This window comes from Lagenorhynchus albirostris, chromosome 3, assembly GCF_949774975.1.
Source record: "Lagenorhynchus albirostris chromosome 3, mLagAlb1.1, whole genome shotgun sequence".
Taxonomy (NCBI): Eukaryota; Metazoa; Chordata; class Mammalia; order Artiodactyla; family Delphinidae; genus Lagenorhynchus; species Lagenorhynchus albirostris.
In genome coordinates, this window is record NC_083097.1 from 157,636,811 (window position 1) to 157,660,673 (window position 23,863).

The window sequence follows — 23,863 nt, forward strand, 5'->3', positions numbered from 1 at the left end:
ACCACCCCAGCTGGCCTTCCGGTTGTTGTGGATCGGTGTTCACAGCACCCTGGGAGTTTTGGTCCGGACCGCGGTGCCTTGCTGCTCGCAGGCGTATCCCCTCTCCTCCCCGCCAGTGCGCAGGCGCAACCCACCCCTCCCGGGCCCCACCCGCAGGCACACACAGCCCAGCGGCTAGGTGCCGACACCCGCCCACGGGGACCGCGCCGCACATAGACAAAAGAGGAAGAGGTAAGATGGGAAGAACTTTATTAGACTCGGCTTGCAGCCTCGGCCACGCGGGCCCCGCCCGCCCCGGGCCCGGGTCATGGAGCGCCCCCCCCGCCCTCCTCGTCGTCATCAGCCTCCACGTCCAGGCCCGGGATGCCTCGGATCTGGCGCTCCAGCGCACCGCCCAGTAGGGGCACGGCCGCCTCTTCGTCTTCCTCGGGGGGCGGCGGTGGGGGCGGGGACGCGGCCCCAGGGGCCGGCTCCGGGGGCACTGGGGGCTGCGCCGGCGCGCCCTCTGCACCCTCCGCGACCCCTGCCGCTTCGACCAGCGCCCCCTCATCCAGGGCACCGCCCTCGGCCTCCTCCTGTTCCTTCTCCTCCTCCGGGCTGTCGGTGAAAGGGTTCTCGCCCTGCGGAGAGGGGCGCCATACTGAAGAAAGGAAGGACCCGCGGGGCTGGGGCCGGGACCAGGACCAGGGGCTGGGGCCGGGGCCGGGGCCAGCATGCCAGGGGCGTGCAGCTCACCTTCAGATAGCGCTCCAGCTTCTTGCTGATTAGCTTGTTGTTGAGGATGCTGCGAGCCACCATGAGCGAGGACTTCTTAGACTGCTCCATCATGAGCTACGGGCAAGGCAGGCAGGGCTGCAGAGGCTGCCCCAGGTATCCAAAACTCCCCACCCCACCCCGCCGGATCGGGCAGAGACCACTCACACCCGCACACCTCTCCACCTCCACCTCGGGGCCCAGCACCGCCAATGACTACTACCAGATTGCGTAGTTCTGTAAGCACACCCTTGGGTACAAGCGTGGGTCCACTCTACAAGCATGGAGCCACGATCCGATTTGATCTTTGCTCAAATGCTCCATCTTTCCATACCATACTTACTGTATGTAACTGATTACAGACATATGTCTTTACAGCTGTACTGCAGAAATCTGATTTGCTTACTTAAAAATTATAAGCAGCAAACAAATAAAAAAACCTACTAAAAACCAAATGTGCAACACCTAACAAGGGGGCAAATGCCCTAAAATGCATGGAACTCTTTAGGATAAACAGGGAGGATATAAAAGCAGGAATACGAATGTCAAACAGTGTATTTTAATGATATACATCCTTTTAATCCATAGGATTCCCAGGAGGAAGAATTACACCCCCAAATGTAAAGGTTGGAAAGAGACACTTATACTCTGTTGGTGAGAGGCTCAACTGTATTTTCTGGAAATCAGTTTGATGGAATATATCAGAAGTAAAAATTTCTCAGTAATTCCTTCCCAGAGTCTAGCCTAAGTTTAAAATTGGAAACATGCATGCACATTGATTGCAGTAGTGAAAAATTGGAAAGCACCTTAATGTTCTTCAGTGGAGAAGTGGTTAAGTAAATCAAACATTCAAAAGAACACCATGCGGTCCTTAAAGTAGGGCTCAGGGACAGTGTGCACAGCATTCCAGAGCCTTTCCCTCTGGGAGGATTTATACCAAAATGCTACATGATTTTCTCGGTGGTGAGAATGAAGGCAACTCTTACTTCCATCATTAATGCAAGTAATGGTAATGCAAGTATAAAGCCATGAACAGGAAAAACAGGTAAAGCTATTTTTGGAGGGGTGGGGAAGCTGATCTCCAGGACCTCTACTCTACCCTAGCCACTCTATTATCACATTTCAGAAAATCATCTCACTTTCTGTTTCTACTCCCTTTCCCCACCTTCATCTTCTTTTCCTTACATATTTTTCTCTACTACTTGGGGAAGATATTAATAGCCCTCATGCATGCTGAAAATGAAACAAGTTAAAGATACACAAAAGAAAACTGCCTACATATTGGTTTGTCCTTGTGGGGAATAAAAGGGATAACTGGTTCCAGTCTCAGGTGTAGTTGTGGGTACTTTAAGGTTTGGCACACTTACAAGGCTGTAGTAGAAATAGATATCCCATGGATATTAAACGTTAAACTATGTGTTATCTGCAGAACACCCAGTCTCAATGTGCACACCGCTGACTACAGCTACAGAAGCGTTCCTTTAGCTGTGACCCAATTTACTCTGGATAAGAGCAAAAACGGTTCACATTCCATTATTTATAAAGTTACCTGCTGTTTGCTTTCATTATTTTTGCTACACTCATTATATTTGCTACACTCATTATATTTGCATTTAAATGTTTTAGGCAACTTAAGAACGAATGTACAAGATGCAGTAAAAATGAATTGCTTGGGCTTCCCTGGTGGCGCAGTGGTTAAGAATACACCTGCCAATGCAGGGGACACGGGTTTGAGCCCTGGTCCAGGAAGATCCCACATGCCGCGGAGCAACTAAGCCCATGCGCCCCAACTACTGAGCCTGTGCTCTAGAGCCCCTGAGCCACAACTACCAAAGCCCATGAGCCTAGAGCCTGTGCTCTACAACAAAAGAAGCCACTGCAATGAGAAGCCCACACATGGCAACGAAGAGCAGCCCCTGCTCGCCGCAACTAGAGAAAGCCCGCGTGCAGCAACGAAGACCCAACACAGCCAAAAATAAATAAATAAAAATTTTTTAAAAAAATGAATTGCTTGATATCCACTACTTCATGTATATCAAGCACAGCAGTAAAACAAAAAAAACACCATATATTTAATTTTTTCTTAAGTTTTTTTTTTGCTTTTGTGATTTTTTTTGATGCTTGACTAACGTGCTGTAAAAATAGTTAACATGGAACTTGAGATGATGGCTTTTTTAATGTCTTATGAGATTTTCATGAACAATTCAAGCATAATTGTTAAGAACACGTGCATTAAGTTCATGTTAAGTGGGAAAAAAGTTTTATGAACGGAAAAAAAAAAAGATGCACAATTAGGATACTATTCTCACTCGCCAATACATTATCCTCCTCCCTTTAGGTGCACAGATGGACACACCAGAATGTCTCCCAACTGAAGCACACTTACAATGTTTTCAGATTTTTGCTACAACAACCACATACCACATACTAGCAGACCTTATAAGAAATACCAAAGGAGGTTCTTCAAGCAGAAAGGAAGTGATCCCAGACAATAATGCAAATCCACATGAAAGAACAGTAAAGGTAATTATGTAATTACAAAAAACACTACAAATGCAATATGTTTTCCTGTCTTCTCAACTGGTTTAAAAAGGGGTTGTATAAAACCATACATATATTTAAATATTAAAAATATATATAGTTGTAAATACATATAAATAATTGTATTGTTTGGCCTGTAACACAGAAATGTAATATATTTGCCAATAATGGCACAAAGAAGGTTGGGGGAGTAAAATTGTATTGGGCTAATAAGGAAATGACTGTAGATGGTAACTTCAATCCACAGGAAGAATTCAAATGAAGAGAACCAGTAATGAGCAATAAGAAGGCCAATATAACAAAAACTAGAAATATGTAACTGCTCTCCTTTCTTCTGTCAGCTTCCTTAAAAGACAAATTATATAAAGTAATAATTACATTGTATTACATTATTGGGTTTGTACCACATACAGAGGTACTACTTTACATAACAAAAACCTCCTATGTAGAGAGGTACATAGGAGTAACTTAATCTCACTGAAATTAAGTTATTGTATCTAAAGGAAAACTTAAAAAGTTAATATGTACAAGGTAAGGCCTAGAGAAACCACTAGGAAAATAATTCCCCAAAATGCAGTGCAAAAAAACCATTAAAATTAAATGTTATACTAAAGAAATACTTAATACAAAGAAAGCAGTAAAGCGTGAATAGAAGAATGATGTAAATCTAATAATATAAACAATAATGGTAAATGTGAATGAATTAAACAATCCAGTCAAAAGACAGAGACTGTCAAACTGGATAGAAAAACAAGATCAAATTATATGCTATTCATAGGAGATACACTTTAGATCCAATAGATTCAATAAATAGAAATGAAAAGGATGGGAAAAGATATACAATCATCAACCATAAGAAAAATGAACTGGCTATACTAATAGCAGACAAAATAGAGTGTTAAAACAAAAAATGTTACTAAGACAGAAAGGGACATTTTATAAGGATAAAGGGTCACTCCATCAGGAGGATATAACAATTCTAAGTACAGATGCACCTAACAACAGAGCACCAAAATACATAAGACAAAACCCGACAGAAATAAAGGGAGAAACAGACAATTCAACAATAGCTGATATCCCACTGTCAATAATGCATAGAACAACTTGGCAGAAGACCAACAAGGAAATAAAAGGCTTGAACAACACTATAAAACCAAACAAGCATAACAGGTATCTATAGAACACTCCACACAGCAAGAGCAGAAAATCCATTCTTTTCAAATGCACAAGGCACAGCATAGGCCATACACTAGGCCATAGAACAAACTTCAGTAAATTAAAAGGAGTGAAATAATAGAATGTATATTCTCTGACCACATTGAATAAAATTAGAAATCAGTAACAGAAAGGAATTTGGGAAATTCAGAAATATGTGAAAATTAAATGACACACTGCTGAATAACTAGTGGATCTAAGAAAAAGAAATCAGAGGGAAATTAGAAAATAACCTGAGATGAGTGAAAATGAGGACGTGACATGCCAAAAGTTATGGGATACAGTGAAAGCAGTACTCAGAGAAAAAATTATAGCTATAAATGCCTACATTAAAATAGAAAAAAACCGGGCTTCCCTGGTGGCGCAGTGGTTGAAAGTCCGCCTGCCGATGCAGAGGACACGGGTTCGTGCCCCGGTCCAGGAAGATTCCACATGCCACGGAGCGGCTGGGCCCGTGAGCCATGGCCGCTGAGCCTGTGCATCCGGAGCCTGTGCTCCGCAACGGGAGAGGCCACAGCAGTGAGAGGCCCGCGAACCGCAAAAAAAAAAAAAAAGAAAAAGAAAAAAACCTAAGCAAGCAGAATATTGGAGTAGAAATTAATGAAGCAGAGGACAGAAAAACAGAAGAGGAAAAAAAAAATCAATGAAGCCATAAGTTTATTCTTTTTAAAGATCAACAAAATTAACAAACCTTAACAAGACTGACCAAGAAAAAAACAAGACTCAAATTACCAGTCAAAAATGAAAGAAGGGGGGGCTTCCCTGGTGGCGCAGTGGTTGGGGGTCCGTCTGCCGATGCAGGGGACGTGGGTTCGTGCCCCGGTCCGGGAGGATCCCACATGCCGCGGAGTGGCTGGGCCCGTGAGCCGTGGCCACTGGGCCTGCGCGTCCGGAGCCTGTGCTCAGCGGCGGGAGAGGCCACAGCGGTGAGAGGCCAGCGAACCGCAAAAAAAAAAAAAAAAAAAGAAAAAGAAAGAAGGGGACTACTGACATTACAGAAATAAAAAGGATTATAATGGAACACTAGAAATAAATGTATGCTAATAAATTGGGTAATAGATGAAACAGACATATTTCTAGAAAGACACAAACTACTGAAACTGACTCAAGAAGAAATAGAGGGAGTTCCCTGGTGTTCCAGTGGTTAGGACCACTTGGCACCTTCACTGCTGGAGCCCAGGTTCAATCCCTGGCCCGGGAAGTAAGGTCCTGAAAGATGCATGGTGCAGCCAAAGAAAGAAGAAACAGAAAATCTAAATAGACCAATAACAAGTAAAGAAATAGAATTAGCAATGAAAAAAAAGCAGCTACCCACAAAGAAAAGCCCAGGTCCAGATGGCTTCAGGGGCAAATTCTACCAGTTTAATACCAATTCTTCACATACTTCCAAACAAAAGGAGGGAAAACTTCCCAACTCATTTTTTGAGGCCAGTATTACTTTGATACCAAAACCAAAGACATCACAAAAAAACACAGATGAATTATCTCTTATGAATACAGATGCAAAAATTCTCAACAAAACATCAGCAAAGCCAATCCAACAACATATAAAAAAATTATACACCATGACCAAGTAGGATTTTTCCCAGGAACACCAAGCGTGGCTTAACAACCCAAGTTAATGTAATATACCATACGAATAGAATAAAAAACAAAAGCCACATGAGCATCTCAATAAATGCAGAAAAAGCATTTGACAAAATCCAATATCCTTCCAGAATAAAAACACTCAACAAGATACGAATAGAAGGGAATTCAGCAACCAGAAAAAGGGCACCTATGAAAAATCCACAGCTAACATCGTACTTAATGGTCAAAGACCGATGCTTCCTCCCCTACCAAGATCAGGAACAAGAAGATACTTCTCTTCAAAATTGTGTTGGATGTTCTAGCCAGGGCAATTAAAGAAGAAAAAAAAAATTAAACGGCATCCAGATTGGAAAGGAAGTAGTTAAACTATCTCTATTTGCAGATAACTGATCTTATATACAGAAAATGCTAAGGAATCCACTAAACTATCAGAATTAATAAACAACTTCAGTGAAGTTACGGGATAAAATATCAACATACAAATATCAATTGTATTTTGATACACATACAAAGAACAACCCAGAAATGGAATTAAAGAACACAATTCCATTTGTAATAGTATCAAAAGAATAAAATACTTAGGAATAAATTAAGAGCCCCAAAAGTGCAAAACTTATACACTGGAAACTATAAAACACTGTTGAAAGAAATTAAAGAAGATCTAAATAAATGCAAAGGCACCCCATATTTACAGACTGGAAGACTTAATACTGCTGAGATGGCAACACGCTTCAAATTGATACAGAAATTGAATATAGTCCTATCAGAATAACAGCTGGCTTCTTTGTAGAAACTGACATGCTGGTCCTAAAATTCTTGGAAGCTCAAAGGCACAATCTTGAAAACAAAGGAACAAAAGTTAGAGGAGTCACACTTTCCAATTCTTAATCTTACTATGAAGCTAAAGTGTGGTAATGGCATAAGACTATAGAGAACAAAAGAATAAAGAGTCCAGAAATAAATCCATGTAGCTATGGTCAACTGCTTTTTGACAAGGGTGCCATAGTGAAAATGAGAAAAAACAGTCACAGGGAAAAAGTAGTTTCTTCTACAAATGGTGCCGGGACAACTGGAAAATCACATGGAATAGAATGAAGTTGAACCTTACCTTATACCATATACAAAAATTAACTAAAATGCATCAAAGATCCAAAATTATAGGAGCCGAAACTGTAAAATTCTTATTGTAAGAAAACATAGGGGGGCTTCCCTGGTGGCGCAGTGGTTGGGGGTCCGCCTGCCGATGCAGGGGACGCGGGTTCATGCCCCGGTCCGGGAAGATCCCACATGCCGCGGAGCGGCTGGGCCCGTGAGCCATGGCTACTGAGCCTGTGCGTCCCGAGCCTGTGCTCCGCAACAGGAGAGGCCACAGCAGTGAGAGGCCCCCCGCGTATCGCAAAAAAAGAAAAAAAAAAAGAGAAAGAAAACATAGGGGAGCTTCCCTGGTGGCGCAGGTTAAGAATCCGCCTGCCAATGCAGGGGACACAGGTTTGAGCGCTGGTCTGGGAAGATCCCACATGTCGCAGAGCAACTAAGCCCGTGCGCCACAACTACTAAGCCTGGGCTCTAGAGCCCGTGAGCCACAACTACAAGCCTGTGTGCCTAGAGCCCGTGCTCTGCAACAAGAGAAGCCACCGCAATGAGAAGCCTGTGCACCGCAACCAAGAGTAGACCCCGCTCGCTGCAACTGAAGAAAGCCTGCGAGCAGCAATGAAGACCCGACGCAGCCAAAAATAAATAAATATTTTAAAAAAAGAAAAGATAGGGGTAAATCTTTGTGACCTTTTATTTGACAATGGATTCTTAGATATGATACCCCAAGCACAGGAACAAAAGAAAAAAAATAGATAAACTGGATTTCATCAAAATTAAACTTTTGGGGCTTCCCTGGTGGCGCAGTGGTTGAGAGTCCGCCTGCCGATGCAGGGGACACGGGTTCATGCCCCGGTCCGGGAGGATCCCACATGCTGCAGAGCGGCTGGGCCCGTGAGCCATGGCTGCTGAGCCTGCGCGTCCGGAGCCTGTGCTCCGCAACGGGAGAGGCCACAACAGTGAGAGGCCCGCATAATGCAAAAAAAAAAAAATTAAACTTTGTGCTGCAAAGACACATTAAAAAGGTGAAAAAAAACAACCCACAGAATGGGAGAAAATATTCGCAAATCATATGCCTGATAAGGTACTTGTATCTAGAATACATAAAGAACCCTCAACTCAAAAAGACCACACAATTAAAAAATAAAGTATCTGAACAGACATTTCTTCACCTCTAAGAATGTAGACAGATGGCCAACAAGCCACTGAAAAGATGCTCAACATCATTAGTCAGTTATCAGGGAAATGCGAATGAAAAATACAACAGATACCGCTGCACACCCACTAGAATGGCTGGAATCAAAAAGTCAGATAATAACTAGTGTTGGTGAGATATAATAAATCAGAGCTCTCATATATTGCTGATGGGGATATAAAATGGTACAGCCACTTTGGAAAACAATCTGGCAGTTCCTCAGGAAGTTAAAATGTTACTATTTGACCCAGATATTCCACTCCTGTCTAAAAGAAATGATAATACATGTCCACACAAAAACTTGCATCATAACAGAATTATCCATAATAGCCAAGAGGTAGAAACAATCCAAATTCTAAAGAATGAATAAACCAAATGAGGTATGTGTCCATACAAGAGAATATTTTTAGGCCATACAAAGGAATGAAGTTCTGACACATTCTACAATATGGAAGAACATTGAACATACGCTAAATTGAAGAAGCCGATCACAGAAGACCACATACTATGTGATCGCATTTTTATGAAATGTTCATAATAAGCAAATACATGGAGACAGACAGTAGATCAGTGGTCGCCTAAGGCTGGCGGAGCATGGGGGTTGGAGTGATAGCTAAAGGGTATGGGTTTCTTTTTGAGGTGATGAAAAGGTTCTATAATTGACTGTGCTGATAGCTGCATAACTGTGAATATTATTAAAAACTACTGACTTGTACACCTTACATGGATGAACCGTATGGTATGTGAATTGTATATCAATAAAGCTGTCACCAAAATAATAATAATAATTAGAAGCTTTTTATTTACTTCTAAGTCTGGAATTTTAAAAAATATAGTGTTTATATTGAAACTATCTCTATAAACTACTTCTGGTGTCTTCAAAGTAACTTTTATCATCCTTCCAATCCCCTCTACAGTTGCTGGTTGTTACAGCTGTTTTTTTTTCAACTTGCTTTAGAATCACTTTTGAGTTTATTTTTTGCTAGCTATCATTCATTTCATCCAGATTTTCCAAGTTTTAATACCATGCACTGTCCAGCCTCTACAATCTGCTCTCTGTTCTCTTTTGGTATACCCCTTTTATCAGCTCCCAAACCAAGAATCTCACCTTGGCAAGATCCCTACAGCTTCTCTGCTGCCAAAGCCAAGGGACATTTTCCTTATCTTTCCATATCTCTCAATTGCATATGCCAATCCCAAATCTCCTCAACCACCCAAGCCAGATCTCTAAATCCATCCCACTGTTGAGAATCACTGCACTGAGAAAGACCAGCGATGAATCTGATGGGCATGGAAAAAGGTTGAGAAATGCTATTTCTTATACCATTTTGCTGCTATTATCTGCTCATAAATCCCATCAGCCTCCTCCAGGTGATGGCACCCAAGACTCTCTTTCTAGCCCAGACCGGGTCCTGAGCCTCTCAGCTCTTTCCCTACTGCAAAGCCCCACCACCCTCACTTGATCTCTAAGAGACACCTCTAACCTAGGATGTCACCCATTCAACAACAAAAAAACCCCACCTACTCTGGTTTCTGTGATAGGCACTGGGAATACACTGGAATGCAAGACAGAATTTTTTCAATTTCTTGCCAAACTCGCTCCTTTCCCTGTACCATATACCGCCCTCCCCATCATAGCAGCAACACTGTCCACCAGCTAAGGCAGAAATCTGCCACATCCCAGACTTCTGGTCACTCCCTCATGCCAACCTCCTGTTCACTTCCTTAACACCTCTTCTATCCTGCCTGTCTTCATCTCCAAGGTGGAGGCATACCTCTGGCTTGATCCCCAACCTCCCTCCCACAACAGGTGCCCAAAGTCTCTAGTCCAACACCGACTCTAATCCTACTGGTCCCCCACTTAAAAGCTTTGCTGCCTACAGGAGCAAGATCAGGCCCCTCAGCCCAGCCCTTGTGAACCTTGTGTCCAATACTTCCTCCAACAACACTTGCACCATACACTTCTCCCTGTTTGGTTTCTGAACCTATGTGGCCATTGACCCATATGCACATGGAGGTCCCCATATCCCACAGACCTTACTTCTTAAGGTCTAGCTCTGATGCCACCACCTGCCAGGCAGAGTCCCCATTTCCCACCCCTCTCTCTGTAGCTTCGCTGACTGAACTGGGCTGGAAATGTCTACATCTTCCTGCGCCCTGCAGTCCCTGCAGTTTCTCATAGGCAAGCAGGGGCTATAACCCCAGGACCTCCCCAGTGGCCTCACCCAGTCAACCCACAGGCTGGTGGGAGGGCACTGGTAGCCACTCACCCTGCGGTTCCGGTTGTGATCCATGGTCTTGAGGTGCTTCTGAATGATCCCAAACTGCATGGGAATGAAGAGGTCACAGGCTGCACAGTGGGCTGCCTCTACCTTCTTCACAAAATGTTCCATGGCAATTTCTGTAGAGGGGAGAAGGAGGGGAGTTGCCACTGGTCCCAGGCACCTAAGAAAGACCCAGGAGTTGGGGGAAAACAGCAGACCAGCTCCTCACCTCACCCTGCCACTTCCACGTGGGCCTGAGGCTGTTCTCAGTGACCCTCCCTGGGGGAACAGAGGGGTGTTGTGACCCCACTCTGAGAACCAGAGGAGGGAAGGCTGAGGCCCTGCCTGATAGGACTGGGATGGAACCTCCTCACCTTGGGTCAGATCTTGGTCTCTGTAGATCTGCTGGATCAGACCATCAAGGTCCTCCACGGTTTTTCGGAGCTCCTCTGTCTTCTTGGTCTTGTTGGCAACGTAGTCCTGCCGGAGATCCCAAGGAGATATTAAGGTTTGTGTGGGCTGCTCTATGTCCTGAGGGTAAAAGCAGCTGTACCACTCCAAGGCTCACCTGCAGAAAGTCAGCTGTCTGCTTCGGAAGCTTGGTGCCTACGTACTTAAAGTGTTCCTTGTGAAACTTGCTGTCGAGGTGGCTGGCCATCTCATCCTCGTAAAAGGTCCGGTATTTGCAGAGAGAACACACAAACTGGATCCTGCCACAGGAGGGAAATGAGGGACTGAGATCAAGAGGGTCCCAGGGAACAGTGCTGCTGCCTCACCCAACCCAGCTGCGAGCCCTGAAACAGGCCTTGCTCATGGGCCTGTGAAGTACGGTCCCAGCAGGGGGACAGGCTAGGACCAGTGGGGTTGGGTGTAGAGAGGGACAGAACGTCTGCAGGCTGCAGTTACTGCAACGTAGGGGACAGGGGAGGAGCTCTTCCTTCCCGTAGGCAGGAGGCTGAAGCCTGAGGCAGCAGCTGCTGCAACAGGCAAGGAGTCGCTGGAAGGTTGCCGGAGGGCATCTCTACCAAGGCTGGGCAGGAGCTTGTGTACTTGGCCCAGCTGGGGACCGGAAGGAGGATGCCCTGGCGTGAGCCAGGTGGCCCTGAGGTGCAGAGTGGAGTACGCAGTCCCGAGGCAGGGCCCGAAAAGGTGCTGCATCTTCCTTCTGGGGTCTGAGGGACTGAAAGGCCCAGCCCATCCTTTGCTCAGAATGCTTGGGGGTGGTGTCGGGAGGGATGGGAGGCAAGCAGGCCTGGGCACCTGCTGCCTCATCTTCCTCTTCTGAGAAGAGACCAGTCTGAGCTGGAAGGAGGGCGCCCGCCCGGCCTGCCAGAGGGCAGCCTGGAGTCACCTGAGCGAGGTGCTCTGTCTGGGCCTCGTGTCCACAGCAGAAGCCCGGGGTCTGGGGCCTGGGCTGGAGCAGGCCGCCGTGGCAAGGGGCGGAGGAGGCCAGCCGCCACCGAGGCCTTGGGGCAGGTCCCTACCTCTGCCGGACGTCCTTATCTGGGCCACGGGGTCAGCTTTGTCTGGAGAGCCCAGGGGCCAGGCGCCGGCGAGGCTGAGGAAGGTCCAGCAAGAGCAAGAGTCTGAGGCGGAGGAGGAGGAGGCAAGCGCCAGTGCGGGAGCCCTGAGGGCAGACAGACCCGACCAAGGGGCGTGAAGGGCTCAGCCGCAGACAGGCCCGGCCTGACAGGGCCGGCGGGCAGGGCAGAGGGCAGGCCCGAGGCTGCCACAGCCCACAGGTGCTGCCATCTCTCCTGAGCACGGTGATGGCCTCTTGGCAGCTAGCTGGGGTGGCACAGGCGCCTTGGACCTTGAGTCTCTGATGAGCTGGCCCCCTCCCGCAGGGGCATCAGGCCCCCAGTGCACCTCGGGGCTCGTGCGCTGAGTGACCTAGTGCTGGAGCTTCTGGGCAACGGTGGTGAGCAGTGTCAGATCTCAGGCCAAAGTCGCTAGCGGTCGCCAGGCGGCCACAGAGGGGCAAGGGACGAATCAGGCCTTGGGAGCTGGGCCTGGCGGAAAGCAGGGTCCATGCACGGCCGAGCAGGTGGCAGCTCCCAAGGGAGGCCAGAGGGCGGTGAGGCAGCAGAGCTATGGCCCTGCTCTCCTGGAGGCAGCCCCAGAGCGAGGCAGAGGCAAAGGGGTGGAGGGAAGCTGGTTACCTTTCCACCATGCGGTCTCGCTGCCGCTTTTTCTGCTTGTCCTGGTTCTTTTTGCCTGCCTGCAACTTGCGCTTGGTCTGGCCACTCTCATCCTGGGTGCTCAGGGCCCCTGTGGGAACAGAGGAGCACAGTTACCAGTTTGTGGCCTCTGGCTGGATCATCCACCATCTACTCCAGAGGGTCCATTCTGAAAGCAGCTGTCGAGCAAGGCCTCTGGCTGTGAGCAGGGCTGGGTACCCTGGAATGGGTGGGGAGTGATTTTGGCCTAGGCCCTGAAGAGGGGAGGACACGTGCTGACCCCACCACTCTCCAGGACATCTATACTCTGCAGAGTGGGCCACAGGGAGGCTGGAAGGTAAAGAGAGGCTGTCTCAGTGGGGACACTGGCACAAGTTCAGAGGGCCCAGGTGGCAGGATGCAGGAAGGCCTCAGCTGGGGCCTAAGAGCAGCCTCCAAGTGGTAAAGGCCCCAAAGCTTGCATGGCCCTGCCCACCTCACACTGGGCACCACGGCAACAGTAGGCTGAGGCTGGATTTATGGTTAGGTACCTGCTGGCGCTCATCACTTGAATAGGGGGACAGGGACTCCCAACAGGGGCTGTGGAGGCGCTAAGGGAAAGGACACGCAAACCAGAGCCGTAAAAACTGCACCAAGGGTCCCGGCTTGGACACCAACCATTAAGGACTCAGAACTGCATGTTACTAAGGGCCTGAGGGCAGGGGGTGTGCCTGGGGTTCCCCCACACTTTTGCTTGCTGCCCCCACCTGAAGGCAAAACCAGTGTACTAGGCAGGGACCATCGCCACCCATAGCCTCGGTCTGGGAAGATTAGGGGCAGAGTGGGAAGGGGGTGAAGAAGGAGGTTACTCCCTACCAGCACATACCCAGCCACACAAGGGAGGATCCAAGCTGGACACGTTTCTGCCAAAACCCTGCCCTTGGCTGGACCCCTCCCACCACGAGCACCTGGAAGAGCCACCCCAGAACCCAGGCCACTCAGAAGACTCACCTTTCTCTGCATCCTCTTTGCCCTCTTCCTTCCCATCCTCTTTTCCCTCTTCGTCTTCTCCTTCCTAAGACACAATTTCAAAAATTCAATGTTAAACCATGTATAGCTGTTCATAACAGCTGTAAATGACAAGGCCCTATTCAAGGCCAGGCACTGAGCCAGGAGCCTCACATCCTCCCAACAGCCCTTGCACAGAGGGCTCACTCTGCCATTTTTCTGATAAGGAAATCCAACCTCTGGTTAGGCAGCCTGCCAGCAGCTTGTGCTCTCTACCAGACCTCCACCTCCTTGTACTAGTCATGTGTGCATGCAGAGATGACTCAGGCGATCCACTGTTCACAGGCCTCACCTACAGACAGAGAGAGTGCAGGGCTGGGGCCACTTACTGCTCTGAAGCCCTTCTCCACAGGCTCAGCGCCTTCAGTGCCCTCTGCAGCTTCCCCCTCGGTGCCCTCGTCTGAAAGGTAAGAGGAAGCAAGCTCAGCCCAGGAGCCCCAAGGGGCAGAGGACAGGGTTATGCCAGTGCCTGGCCTCACCATTGTCTGAATCACTGTTATCGGAGCAGTCCGTCCGGGTGGCTTTGCTGTCGGGCTCGTCGGGACTGCCACATTGCTTTCTCTTCTTTTTCTTGGTCTGGGTCAGAAAGACGGAGCAGGGTAAGGGTGGATGGCTCCAGGCCCCTCGCTCTGCTCAGTCACAAAACAGGAAGGCCTCCTCCACTCACCCGAAAGTCAGCTGTGGTCCAGGTCTTCCAGGTCCGCCTCATCTGTTTCATGCCATTGCCAAACCCAAAGCCAAAGCGGGAGCCACCCGGAAAGGTGCCCCCGCCACGCATGCCCTGGAACATGCCGTACTCAGGGATGATGTTCTGGGAGAAGAGGGAGGGCAGCCGGGAGGCACCAGGCATGCACTGGCCCCGGGCCCCCATGGGGTCTTCCCACACACGCCCATAGCCTGAGGCCATCGGCCGGCCACTCCGGGAGTCCCGGGCCCAGCCCTGAGCCCGTGGGCCAAAGGTGTCGCCACCACGCATGCGGAACTGGTCGCGGTAGGCATCATACTGGCCCTCGTAGGCCATTTCCATCTCAGGGTCAAGCTCGCCGTAGTCATAGCCCGACCGGTACAGATCACGCTCACTCAGGACGGCCCTCGAGTCACAGGCCTCGTAGGAATCGTATCTGCAGGGGCAGGTGGCAAGCATCAGGGAGGGCCTCAGGTCCTATCACCCTTCTGCTCCTGCCTGCCACCAAACCTCTCTGTCATGGGGACAGAAAACCCACTCCAGCACCTACCCCATTGATCCCCATCAGAGGATCAATATTTGGAAATGCCAATTTAAAAGGCCTCTCAGGAGCAGACTTATAGAAGCCAGAAGGGCCTCTCAGATGATGTCCCCAAGCTTGCATGTGGGCCACACCAGCTTGAGGACCCTAAGAAGGACTATTAGGGTAAAGTAGGTCTCAGTTAGGAGAAGAGACAGCCCACAGCCCATAAGAAACGTGCATGTGTCTGTGGCAGTCACAACACCCAAGGTTGCTCCTTGAGGGGCAGAGCCAAGCACCCCAGCATCCTGCAGTACATGGGCAGTTCAGCACATCAGTGTTTGTCCACTGGGGCTGATGACACCCACGAGAGACTGCCAAACCCTTCAAAGCCCATCACCACTCGAAAGGAAAAGGAAGACAAAACAAGGAATGTTGCCAGGAAAGACAATGTGACCTTGCCCAGGGACAAGAAAAAGAGTTCTTATGAGCTCATATCAACTCTGGAGCCCAGGACAGGGAATCACATCCTACAAAGCAACTGGGAAGGCAGGCCAAACATTCTACCTGCGCAAGACAGGGCACCAGAGAGAGCCGTTCTAACCATGGCTGCAACCCACAGGCCCAGACCCCACATGTCTCTTTGCCAAAGCTGGGTAGTCAAGAAGCACCAGCAGCATGAAAGAATACGCCAGTGCTACCCAATTAATTGCCACTCCATCCCTCAACCCTGCTCTCCAGCTCCAGGTTGCCACAAGAAGGTACACAGGCAGCTGGCACCAGCAGCAATGTCAGCCCAACTGCACGGCCCCCCGCCCACCCCCTGCCTGCAATTTGGCAGCCTCAGCTCCAAGCACTATGACTGTCAGGCAGGGGATGTGCTGGGCACCCCCCAACACTTTTTGCTTGCTACAGAGCCCATGCAAGCAAAAGTCCCCTTGGTACCCTCTGCCCCCTAGTGGTCCTGGTGCCTCACTTGGCCCCATCAGTGCCTGGCCAGGCCCCTCCTTACTCTCTGCTCTCTCCCATTTGTCAGCTGGAGCCATTAGGCCACTCCACCCCAACCTGTGCCAGAAATACATGTGCCCTCCTCACTGAAACCTCTCACTAGGGCACAAGAACTTCTAGGCCAGCACCACTTCAGACAATGACAAATGCCCACAGCATGATGCTGTGGGGTAGGACAGATCTGAGTGGGAGGCCCAGCTCCACTATTTACTCCTGGGTGCCTGTGGGCAAGAGGTGTGACCTGCATGCGCTTCACTATCCCCATTTGCAAAGTAAGGATGTCAACAGTTCCTCAAGGGCACTTCTGAGGCTCAACAGGTACATGTTTATAAGGCACTGAAGGGTGGTCAGGACATGCCCACATCTTCCTTGTCCCTTATGTGGGATGCGCAGCTCACAGTGGTCAGCCCCAAGGGTTCATCCCACCCTTCACACCCAACCCAATCTGTCCTGCCCTGACAGAGCGCAGGATGTAAAGTATCTGAAGAATGTCAAATGGCTGTCTCCAGAGGGAAGAGCCATTTAACAATGCTCCTGAGAAGAGCCACTCGGAGGGTACAGTGAAGCCAGCCCAGTCTGGGCTTGTTCCTCTTTCTAAAAGCTGGAAGAGAGGCTCACCATCAGGCAGTTGGGGAGGGTGGAGGGAGGAGGGGACACAGGCCAAAGAAGGGAAGTGCCCTGGACCCCAAGCAGTCTCTGGGAAGCCCCGACAGCAGAGCAAAGAAGGAGAAAGCAGACGTAAGAGGCAGTTCAGAAGAGGGAGACGCCAAGGGGCAATAGGCAGGAGGTGACCCTGCAGAGCCTCAGCACCTAGGCAGGTGTCCACTCACCTTTCTCCACCTGAGCCGTACACGCCTCCTTGTATCATGTCTGTCTCCAAATGCGGCACCATATCTAAGCGTTGGTTAATTCTGGACAAAACGGAATCAGCACTGGCACTACCCATGGCACTAGGGTTTGCATTTGTGTCAGAGCTAGGCATTTCCCAAGAGTTTGAAGTGGCCATACCATACCCATAGTTGGTGGTGTTATCCTGGCCATAGCCATAGCCATAACCATAGTTCTCGTAGCCTGCAATGAGGGAGACAGAAAGACAGACAAGATGGAGGGGGCGAGGAGAGACAGACAAACACGGAGACAAGGACACCTTCGGTCACAGAGACAAGACTGGATCTTAGCCACCTAAGGCTGGCTGGGCCCTAGTTCATACTAATAAGGCCTCCTGGGAAGGAGTAGCCAGCTCCAGGGCACCTGGGACCCCCAAAGGCGACCCCCACCCCAAAACCTTGGCTAAGCTGGGCAGTGGCAGAAAGACTCAACCAGTTCAATCCCAAGGGAGAGGAGAATGATCATGGGTATAATACTTGCCTCTGTTTGTCCCAGAGCTCCAAGTTCCATATCCTACAAAAAGTAAAAGAACAATTACACCTATAATTGCTTACAATACAGTAAGAGTTTAATTCAGGCACAAAGACAACGATTCCTAGAACCTGAGCGGTTACAGGAGACTGAACCTCCCCTAATTGAGAAGCCTTGAGCTTGAGAGCACTACATAAATGACCCAGGCCACCTGCTGCCCTGGTGCCTGACCTTTCGTGGTTCTGACCATCTGCTATTTAAGGAACCTCCCATTCCTAACACTCTCAGCTAAGGAATTTGGCTCCTATACGCCTTCCTTAAAAAGCCAGAATTGGGGGCTTCCCTGGTGGCGCAGTGGTTGAGAGTCCGCCTGCCGATGCAGGGGACACGGGTTCGTGCCCCGGTCCAGGAAGATCCCACATGCCGCGGAGCGGCTGGGCCCATGAGCCATGGCCGCTGAGCCTGCGCGTCCGGAGCCTGTGCTCCGCGACGGGAGAGGCCACAACAGTGAGAGGCCCGCGTACCACAAAAAAAAAAAAAAAAGCCAGTATTGGAAGATTACTCTTGCCCCTGGCTAAGCACCAATCAGAGGAGGAGGAGAGCAGTTTCCAGTGCCTTACACCGACACTGTGCTGTACAAGAAGCTCAGCACAGAGCTCATAGCCACTCTGAAATCGTGTCAATCAAATCACCCGACAAAGCCATATGGAGCAGAGAAACTGACTGCTCTAGTCCCTTAAATGTCTGTCTTAACAGGGAGAACCACCAAACACTTGAATTGTGAGTGTGCTGTGCTGGAACACATAAGCAGAGGGGGACAAAACACCACTCCCAGCTTGAGAAAAGCTGTTGAGAAAACAATCTGGATTATAAACTAAATATGCTTTGGATTTTATTACAGCATGTAAGAAAAATTCATTCCTTCAGAAACATAAAGCCACTGAAAACTGACAAAGTGCAAAGCCAAGAGGGACCTCTGAGTCAAGCAGACATGTTTCTTTCCCAAGGGAGTCCATTAGAACAGGTGACTGCTTTTCCAGTGCCTTGGGTGAGACCTCAGAGTTACCTGCTACTCCACACTGTCTACCCTGCAGACAGACAGGTCAGGCTCATCCCAGGGCAGGGGACCAAGCTCAGTGAGACGGCAGTGTGATGAACAACAGAATCCAGCCACAGGAAAGCAATACTGCATACACTGAGAAGATGAATCAGAATGAAGGGGGGTGGGGGCAGGCTGAGATCCTACACTCAGGCTCCTCCTCAATCCACTGCACAAACGAATGGGGAGACACTGGAAACCAGCAAGGAACTTCAGACGAACACTACTTTAATGAACCGTGGGCATGCTAGAGCTCACAAAGCAAAAATCCTCTTCAGCTGGGGAAACCAAAGCAAGGGCTTCTCATTCGTTTGTTTATTCAAGAATTATCATGCTCAGAGGACACAGAACAGAGGCTGGCAGTCCTGGGCACTCCTCAGGCCCAGAGCACTGTGTGTTAAAGGAGACACTAAGTAATTAGAGCAGCAAGGGACAGCAGCTGGACATCATGTAAGGAGTGAGTGGTGAAAGAGGCGTTCTTACAGGCAGAAGAGAGGCTGGCAGAGCCATACAAGGAATAATGCACTTAGTCCCAGCAGCTAACAAGAGCCTGGCCACATGGCTGTTTGCACCCAGGACAGTGGACACTAGCTATTCAAAAAGAGACAGGACTGGGAGGCAAATGCAGACCCATCAGGGTTATGCTTGTGAGGCCAGAATAGGATGTCCCTGCCCCACCCCAGGCTTCTGCTACTGAGGACTTGCCAGAACGAGCAAAGAAGCACAAGGAGAGGAAGCAGGAGTGAGCATTAACGCTAAACACAAGGACAGGTTGGTGGCTCCTATGACAGGGGCAGGCAAGCACTCCCTATGTGCTACTTGCTATGCCCAGAGCAACCTAGACTCCCTGATGGGCTCCCCAACCAGGTCCCTTTTTTGGGGGGGGCGGAAATCTTTGTCTATACTATGTTCTTTGGCGACTCCCTGAGACCTGACCCTTGCAGAAGAACATCGGAACTAACTTCCATCCACAGAGATGAGACCAGAGTTGACAAAAGAGAATTTTAAGAATATAATTTATTTTAAAAAGGAAACAACAAAAAAAGAGAGAGTAAAGAAAAGGAGACAGTCGTAGTAAACAAAAAAGAGCAAAAGTAGAAAACAATGTAGGGACTTCCCTGGTGGCGCAGTGGTTAAGAATCCGCCTGCCAGATGGACCTACAGTCTGTCATACAGAGTGAAGTAAGTCAGAAAGAGAAAAACAAATACCATATGCTAACACATATATATGGAATCTAAGGAAAAAAAAAAAAGGTCATGAAGAACCTAGGGGCAAGACGGGAATAAAGACACAGACCTACTAGAGAATGGACTTGAGGATATGGGGAGGGGGAAGGGTAAGCTGTGACAAAGTGAGACAGTGGCATGGACATATATACGCTACCAAACGTAAAGTAGATAGCTAGTGGGAAGCAGCCGCATAGCACAAGGAGATCAGCTCGGTGCTTTGTGACCACCTAGAGGGGTGGGATAGGGAGGGTGGGAGGGAGGGAGACGCAAGAGGGAAGAAATATGGGAACATATGTATATATATAATTGATTCACTTTGTTATAAAGCAGAAACTAACACACCATTGTAAAGCAATTATACTCCAATAAAGATATTAAAAACAAGAAAAAAAAGAATCCGCCTGCCAATGCAGGGGACACAGTTCGATCGTTGGTCTGGGAAGATCCCACATGCTGCGGAGCAACTAAGCCCGTGCACCACAACTACTGAGCCCACACACCTAGAGCCCACGCTCCACACAAGAGAAGCCACTGCAATGAGAAGCCTGTGCACCGCAACTAGAGAAAGCCTGTGCGCAGCAATGAAGACCCAACACAACCAAAAATAAATAAATTAAAAATAAAAAAAGAACACAATGTAAACATTCAACTTTAAGGTAATAGTTAATCAGAACAGATTATAGCCAACCTACTCAGTGAGATCACATAGGCATCAAAAAAGAATCTAAGCCTTATGCCGCACAAGGAAATGCTTCTAACAGTAAGCAAAACAAAACCGTAGACACAATTCTAGCCACCTGCAAGTTATTCAACTACCTAAAGTAACTATGCTGACAAAAGTTAAATATAAAATGGTGGGATCTTGGTTGACTGTTTTTCAAAATGTTACTTAAATGCTATTATATTATTCTTGCAATCTGATCCAGAAGGAAAAGTAAAAATATACCTATTGCTTCACAATATGATTGTCTATGTAAAACTACTCCAAAAAATCTACAAAAAAGAGTTACTAGTGAATAAGTAAGCTAAGCAAGGTTTATTACAAGGTCAATATACAAAAATCAAATCTTTACATACCAGCAATGAACAACTGGAAACTGAATTTTTGAAAACTATCATATACCACAGCACTAAAGACATGAAATACTTAGCTGCAAATCTAACAAAATGTGTGCAAGATCTGTGTGTAAAAATCTACACCACTGGGGCTTCCCTAGTGGCGTAGTGGTTGAGAATCTGCCTGCCAGTGAAGGGGACACGGGTTCGAGAACTGGTCTGGGAAGATCCCATATGCCACGGGGCAACTGGGCCCGTGAGCCACAACTACTGAGCCTGCGCGTCTGGAGTCTGTGCTCCGCAACAAGAGAGGCCGTGACAGTGAGAGGCCCGCGCACCGCGATGAAGAGTGGCCCCCGCTCGCTGCAACTAGAGAAAGCCCTCACACAGAAACAAAGACCCAACACAGCCAAAAATAAATAATTAAAAATAAATAAATTTATATAAAAAAAAGAATGTACAGCTTCTCTTTAATTCCTAAATGAAGTGACCATATCACTTAAAAAAAAAACAAACAAAAAAACTACACCACCAATGAAAGAAATCAAAGACCTGAACAAATGAAGTGGCATACTGTGTTCATGTACTGGAAGGCTTAATACTGTTAAGATTTCAATTCTCCCAAACTAATCTATAGATTCAAGACCATTCAACTCAAAATCTCAGCAGGAATTTTAATAGAAATTGACAAACTGATTCTAAAATTTATATGCAAAAACAAAGGAACTATAATATCCAAGTCAATTTTGGAAAAAGAACAAACCCAGAGGATTCACATTTACAAATTTCAAGACTTACTATAGTGATCAAGACAGCAAGGTACTATAGGAAATTCAGACTCAAAGATCAATGGAACTGAATTAGAGGCCAGATACAGACCCACACGTATATGTTCAATTAATTTTCAACAAAGGTAAAAAAGAATCTTGACCTATACTGCACACTTGGTAGAAATATTAACTCAAGTGGATCACAAAATAAAAGTAAAACCTAGGACTATGAAACACCTAAAAGAAAACTTAGGAGAAAATCTTTGTGGCCTTGGGCTAAGCATAAATTTCATAGATACACCACCAGAAATCACGATTTATTAAAGGAAAAATTGGGACTTCCCTGGCGGTCCAGTGGTTAACACCCTGCGCTGCCAATGCAGGGGGCACAGGTTTAATCCCTGGTCCGGGAACTAAGATCCCACATGCCGCGTGGTGCGGCCAAAAGACTTAAACAAACAAAAACAAAGAAAAGACTGATGAATTGGACTTCATCAAAATGAAGAATTTGTATTCTTCCAAAGACACTATCAAGAGAATAAATAGATAAACTCCAGTCTGGGAGAAAATATTTGCAAATGGCACATCTGATAAAATGCTCTGTACCCAGAATATATAAACCTGAGGGAAAATAATTCAAAAATGATGTGTGATGTGGGACTATGTCTGATTCAAAGGGTTGAGGCAGGGAGGGCAGGACAGAGAAGCCATGGAAACCAAGTTTCTCCTCATTTATGAACTCCTTGATACCTCCTTACTCATTTTCAGAACATTTTTTTTAAGTATTTTTAAAAATTAATTAATTTATTTATTTTTGGCTGCATTAGGGGTCTTCGTTACTGCAAGCAGGCTTTCTCTAGTTGTGGCGCACGGGCTTAGCTGCTCCGTGACACGTGGGATCTTCCCGGACCAGGGCACAAAACCTGTGTCCCCTGCATTGGCAGGCAGATTCTTAACCACTGCGCCACCAGGGAAGCCCAATTTTCAGAACATTTTAAGTCTCCCCCGCCACCGCCCCGAGACTATCTGCTAATTCTTCAGGGAGCTTACTTATGTCCACTTAATCAGTGACTCCTGAGGGAATGTGACTGTGTAGGCTTAGTCTTTCCCTAGACATTGGCAGTAAAACCAATAACCCATCTCAGTAACCAAGGCAAAATCCTTTAAAGAGGGCTCCTTCTTGACAGACAACTAGGGTCACAGATCACAGAAGGACAGCTTTACTGGCAGTTCTGGGCTGCTGAAGGACACCAACAGACCATCTATGGATTCTGTCACGTGGCTACTTCTGAATTAGAGATTTAGTGTGTCTGTCCAGAGTTGAGAAATCAATGAGAAACCTTCTCTCAAACCTGTGTGTGAGGAGCCTGCTGGCCTGACTGTGACTCTAAAGGCCTGCTAGATTCAGACAGGCAGCCTCTCCCACACTGCAGTCTCATGCACTACCCTGGGGCTAAGTTAATGGCTTGGTTTCTGCTCAGACCAATCCTTTGGACTTTGATTGGCCATTCTCCTTCCCAGACCCTCAAGGGGATTTTCTGAAGCCAGATCTTTGTCACAGACCACAGGTACTTCTAAGAAAATGTCAAAGAGTCAAAGGAACAAATCTTTTACAGCCCCAAGAACTCCAGCTTGCTCAATAACAGACATCTTTCCCATAATTCCCCAAAGGGAAGCACTGGCTATTCTAAGAGCCCACCATACCATTTCACACAAGTTTGCCTTTGGAAAAGACAGTGTGACAGCAAAGTTAAAGGCAACTAATAAACACCAAATTGCTCTGCCACTAGAAGAAGGCAGAGCATGCACCCTCCAATTCCCAGGGGCCCACACTTACCATAATCACAGGTGGGTTGAGCAGTTGTGTCTGAGTATGTAGAATGCAATGTGGTTTCAGATCCCTGGACAAAGCCTAAACAGAGGTACAGTGTGGTTAATTTTCCCAAACAAGTTGCATGAAAATGATCTAAGACTACCTTTCAGTGGAGACTGGCTGGCAGACCCTCCCGTCACTGGAAAGCCACCAAAACCTCTAGCTTCTGAACGCTTTAATTACACCTCCAGAACGCTTTAATTACACCTCCAGAACATATTAACCAATGGAAAGGCAGGCTATGTTTAACTTGCTATGCCAGAAGAATTGCATAAACACTTTTAAACCTTCAAACTAGTATCCTGTTTTGATAAATGGGTACCCAAATTATTCAGTTGAATGAGGAAAATATTTATATCAAATCACTGAAAGGTGAGCTCCAATTC

At 47.5% G+C, this 23,863-nt stretch overlaps 1 protein-coding gene and 1 long non-coding RNA gene across 5 annotated transcripts in view; one reads left to right on the forward strand and one right to left on the reverse strand.

Moving 5' to 3' along the window:
* The first annotated feature begins 33 nt into the window (after positions 1 to 33).
* On the forward strand, positions 34 to 2,746 carry LOC132517417 (uncharacterized). The gene is made up of 2 exons (XR_009539733.1): positions 34 to 231; positions 2,380 to 2,746. It is a non-coding gene; the product is annotated as an uncharacterized LOC132517417 (long non-coding RNA).
* AKAP8L (A-kinase anchoring protein 8 like) overlaps positions 233 to 23,863 on the reverse strand; it is a 30,103-nt gene continuing 6,472 nt past the window's right edge. For 2 of the 4 annotated variants that reach the window (XM_060144582.1, XM_060144585.1), the window contains exons 2-14: positions 23,442 to 23,516; positions 17,459 to 17,491; positions 16,921 to 17,161; positions 14,545 to 14,998; positions 14,357 to 14,453; positions 14,207 to 14,277; positions 13,821 to 13,884; positions 12,813 to 12,921; positions 11,219 to 11,360; positions 11,025 to 11,130; positions 10,657 to 10,787; positions 736 to 831; positions 233 to 620 (exon numbers count right to left, since the gene is read on the reverse strand). In XM_060144582.1, the coding sequence (XP_060000565.1) occupies positions 306 to 620; positions 736 to 831; positions 10,657 to 10,787; positions 11,025 to 11,130; positions 11,219 to 11,360; positions 12,813 to 12,921; positions 13,821 to 13,884; positions 14,207 to 14,277; positions 14,357 to 14,453; positions 14,545 to 14,998; positions 16,921 to 17,161; positions 17,459 to 17,491; positions 23,442 to 23,516 (1,934 nt within the window). In that variant the 3' untranslated portion in view covers positions 233 to 305. The remainder of the gene's footprint in view (positions 621 to 735; positions 832 to 10,656; positions 10,788 to 11,024; positions 11,131 to 11,218; positions 11,361 to 12,812; positions 12,922 to 13,820; positions 13,885 to 14,206; positions 14,278 to 14,356; positions 14,454 to 14,544; positions 14,999 to 16,920; positions 17,162 to 17,458; positions 17,492 to 23,441; positions 23,517 to 23,863) is intronic. The other 2 variants (XM_060144583.1, XR_009539732.1) reach the window with 2 other exon arrangements.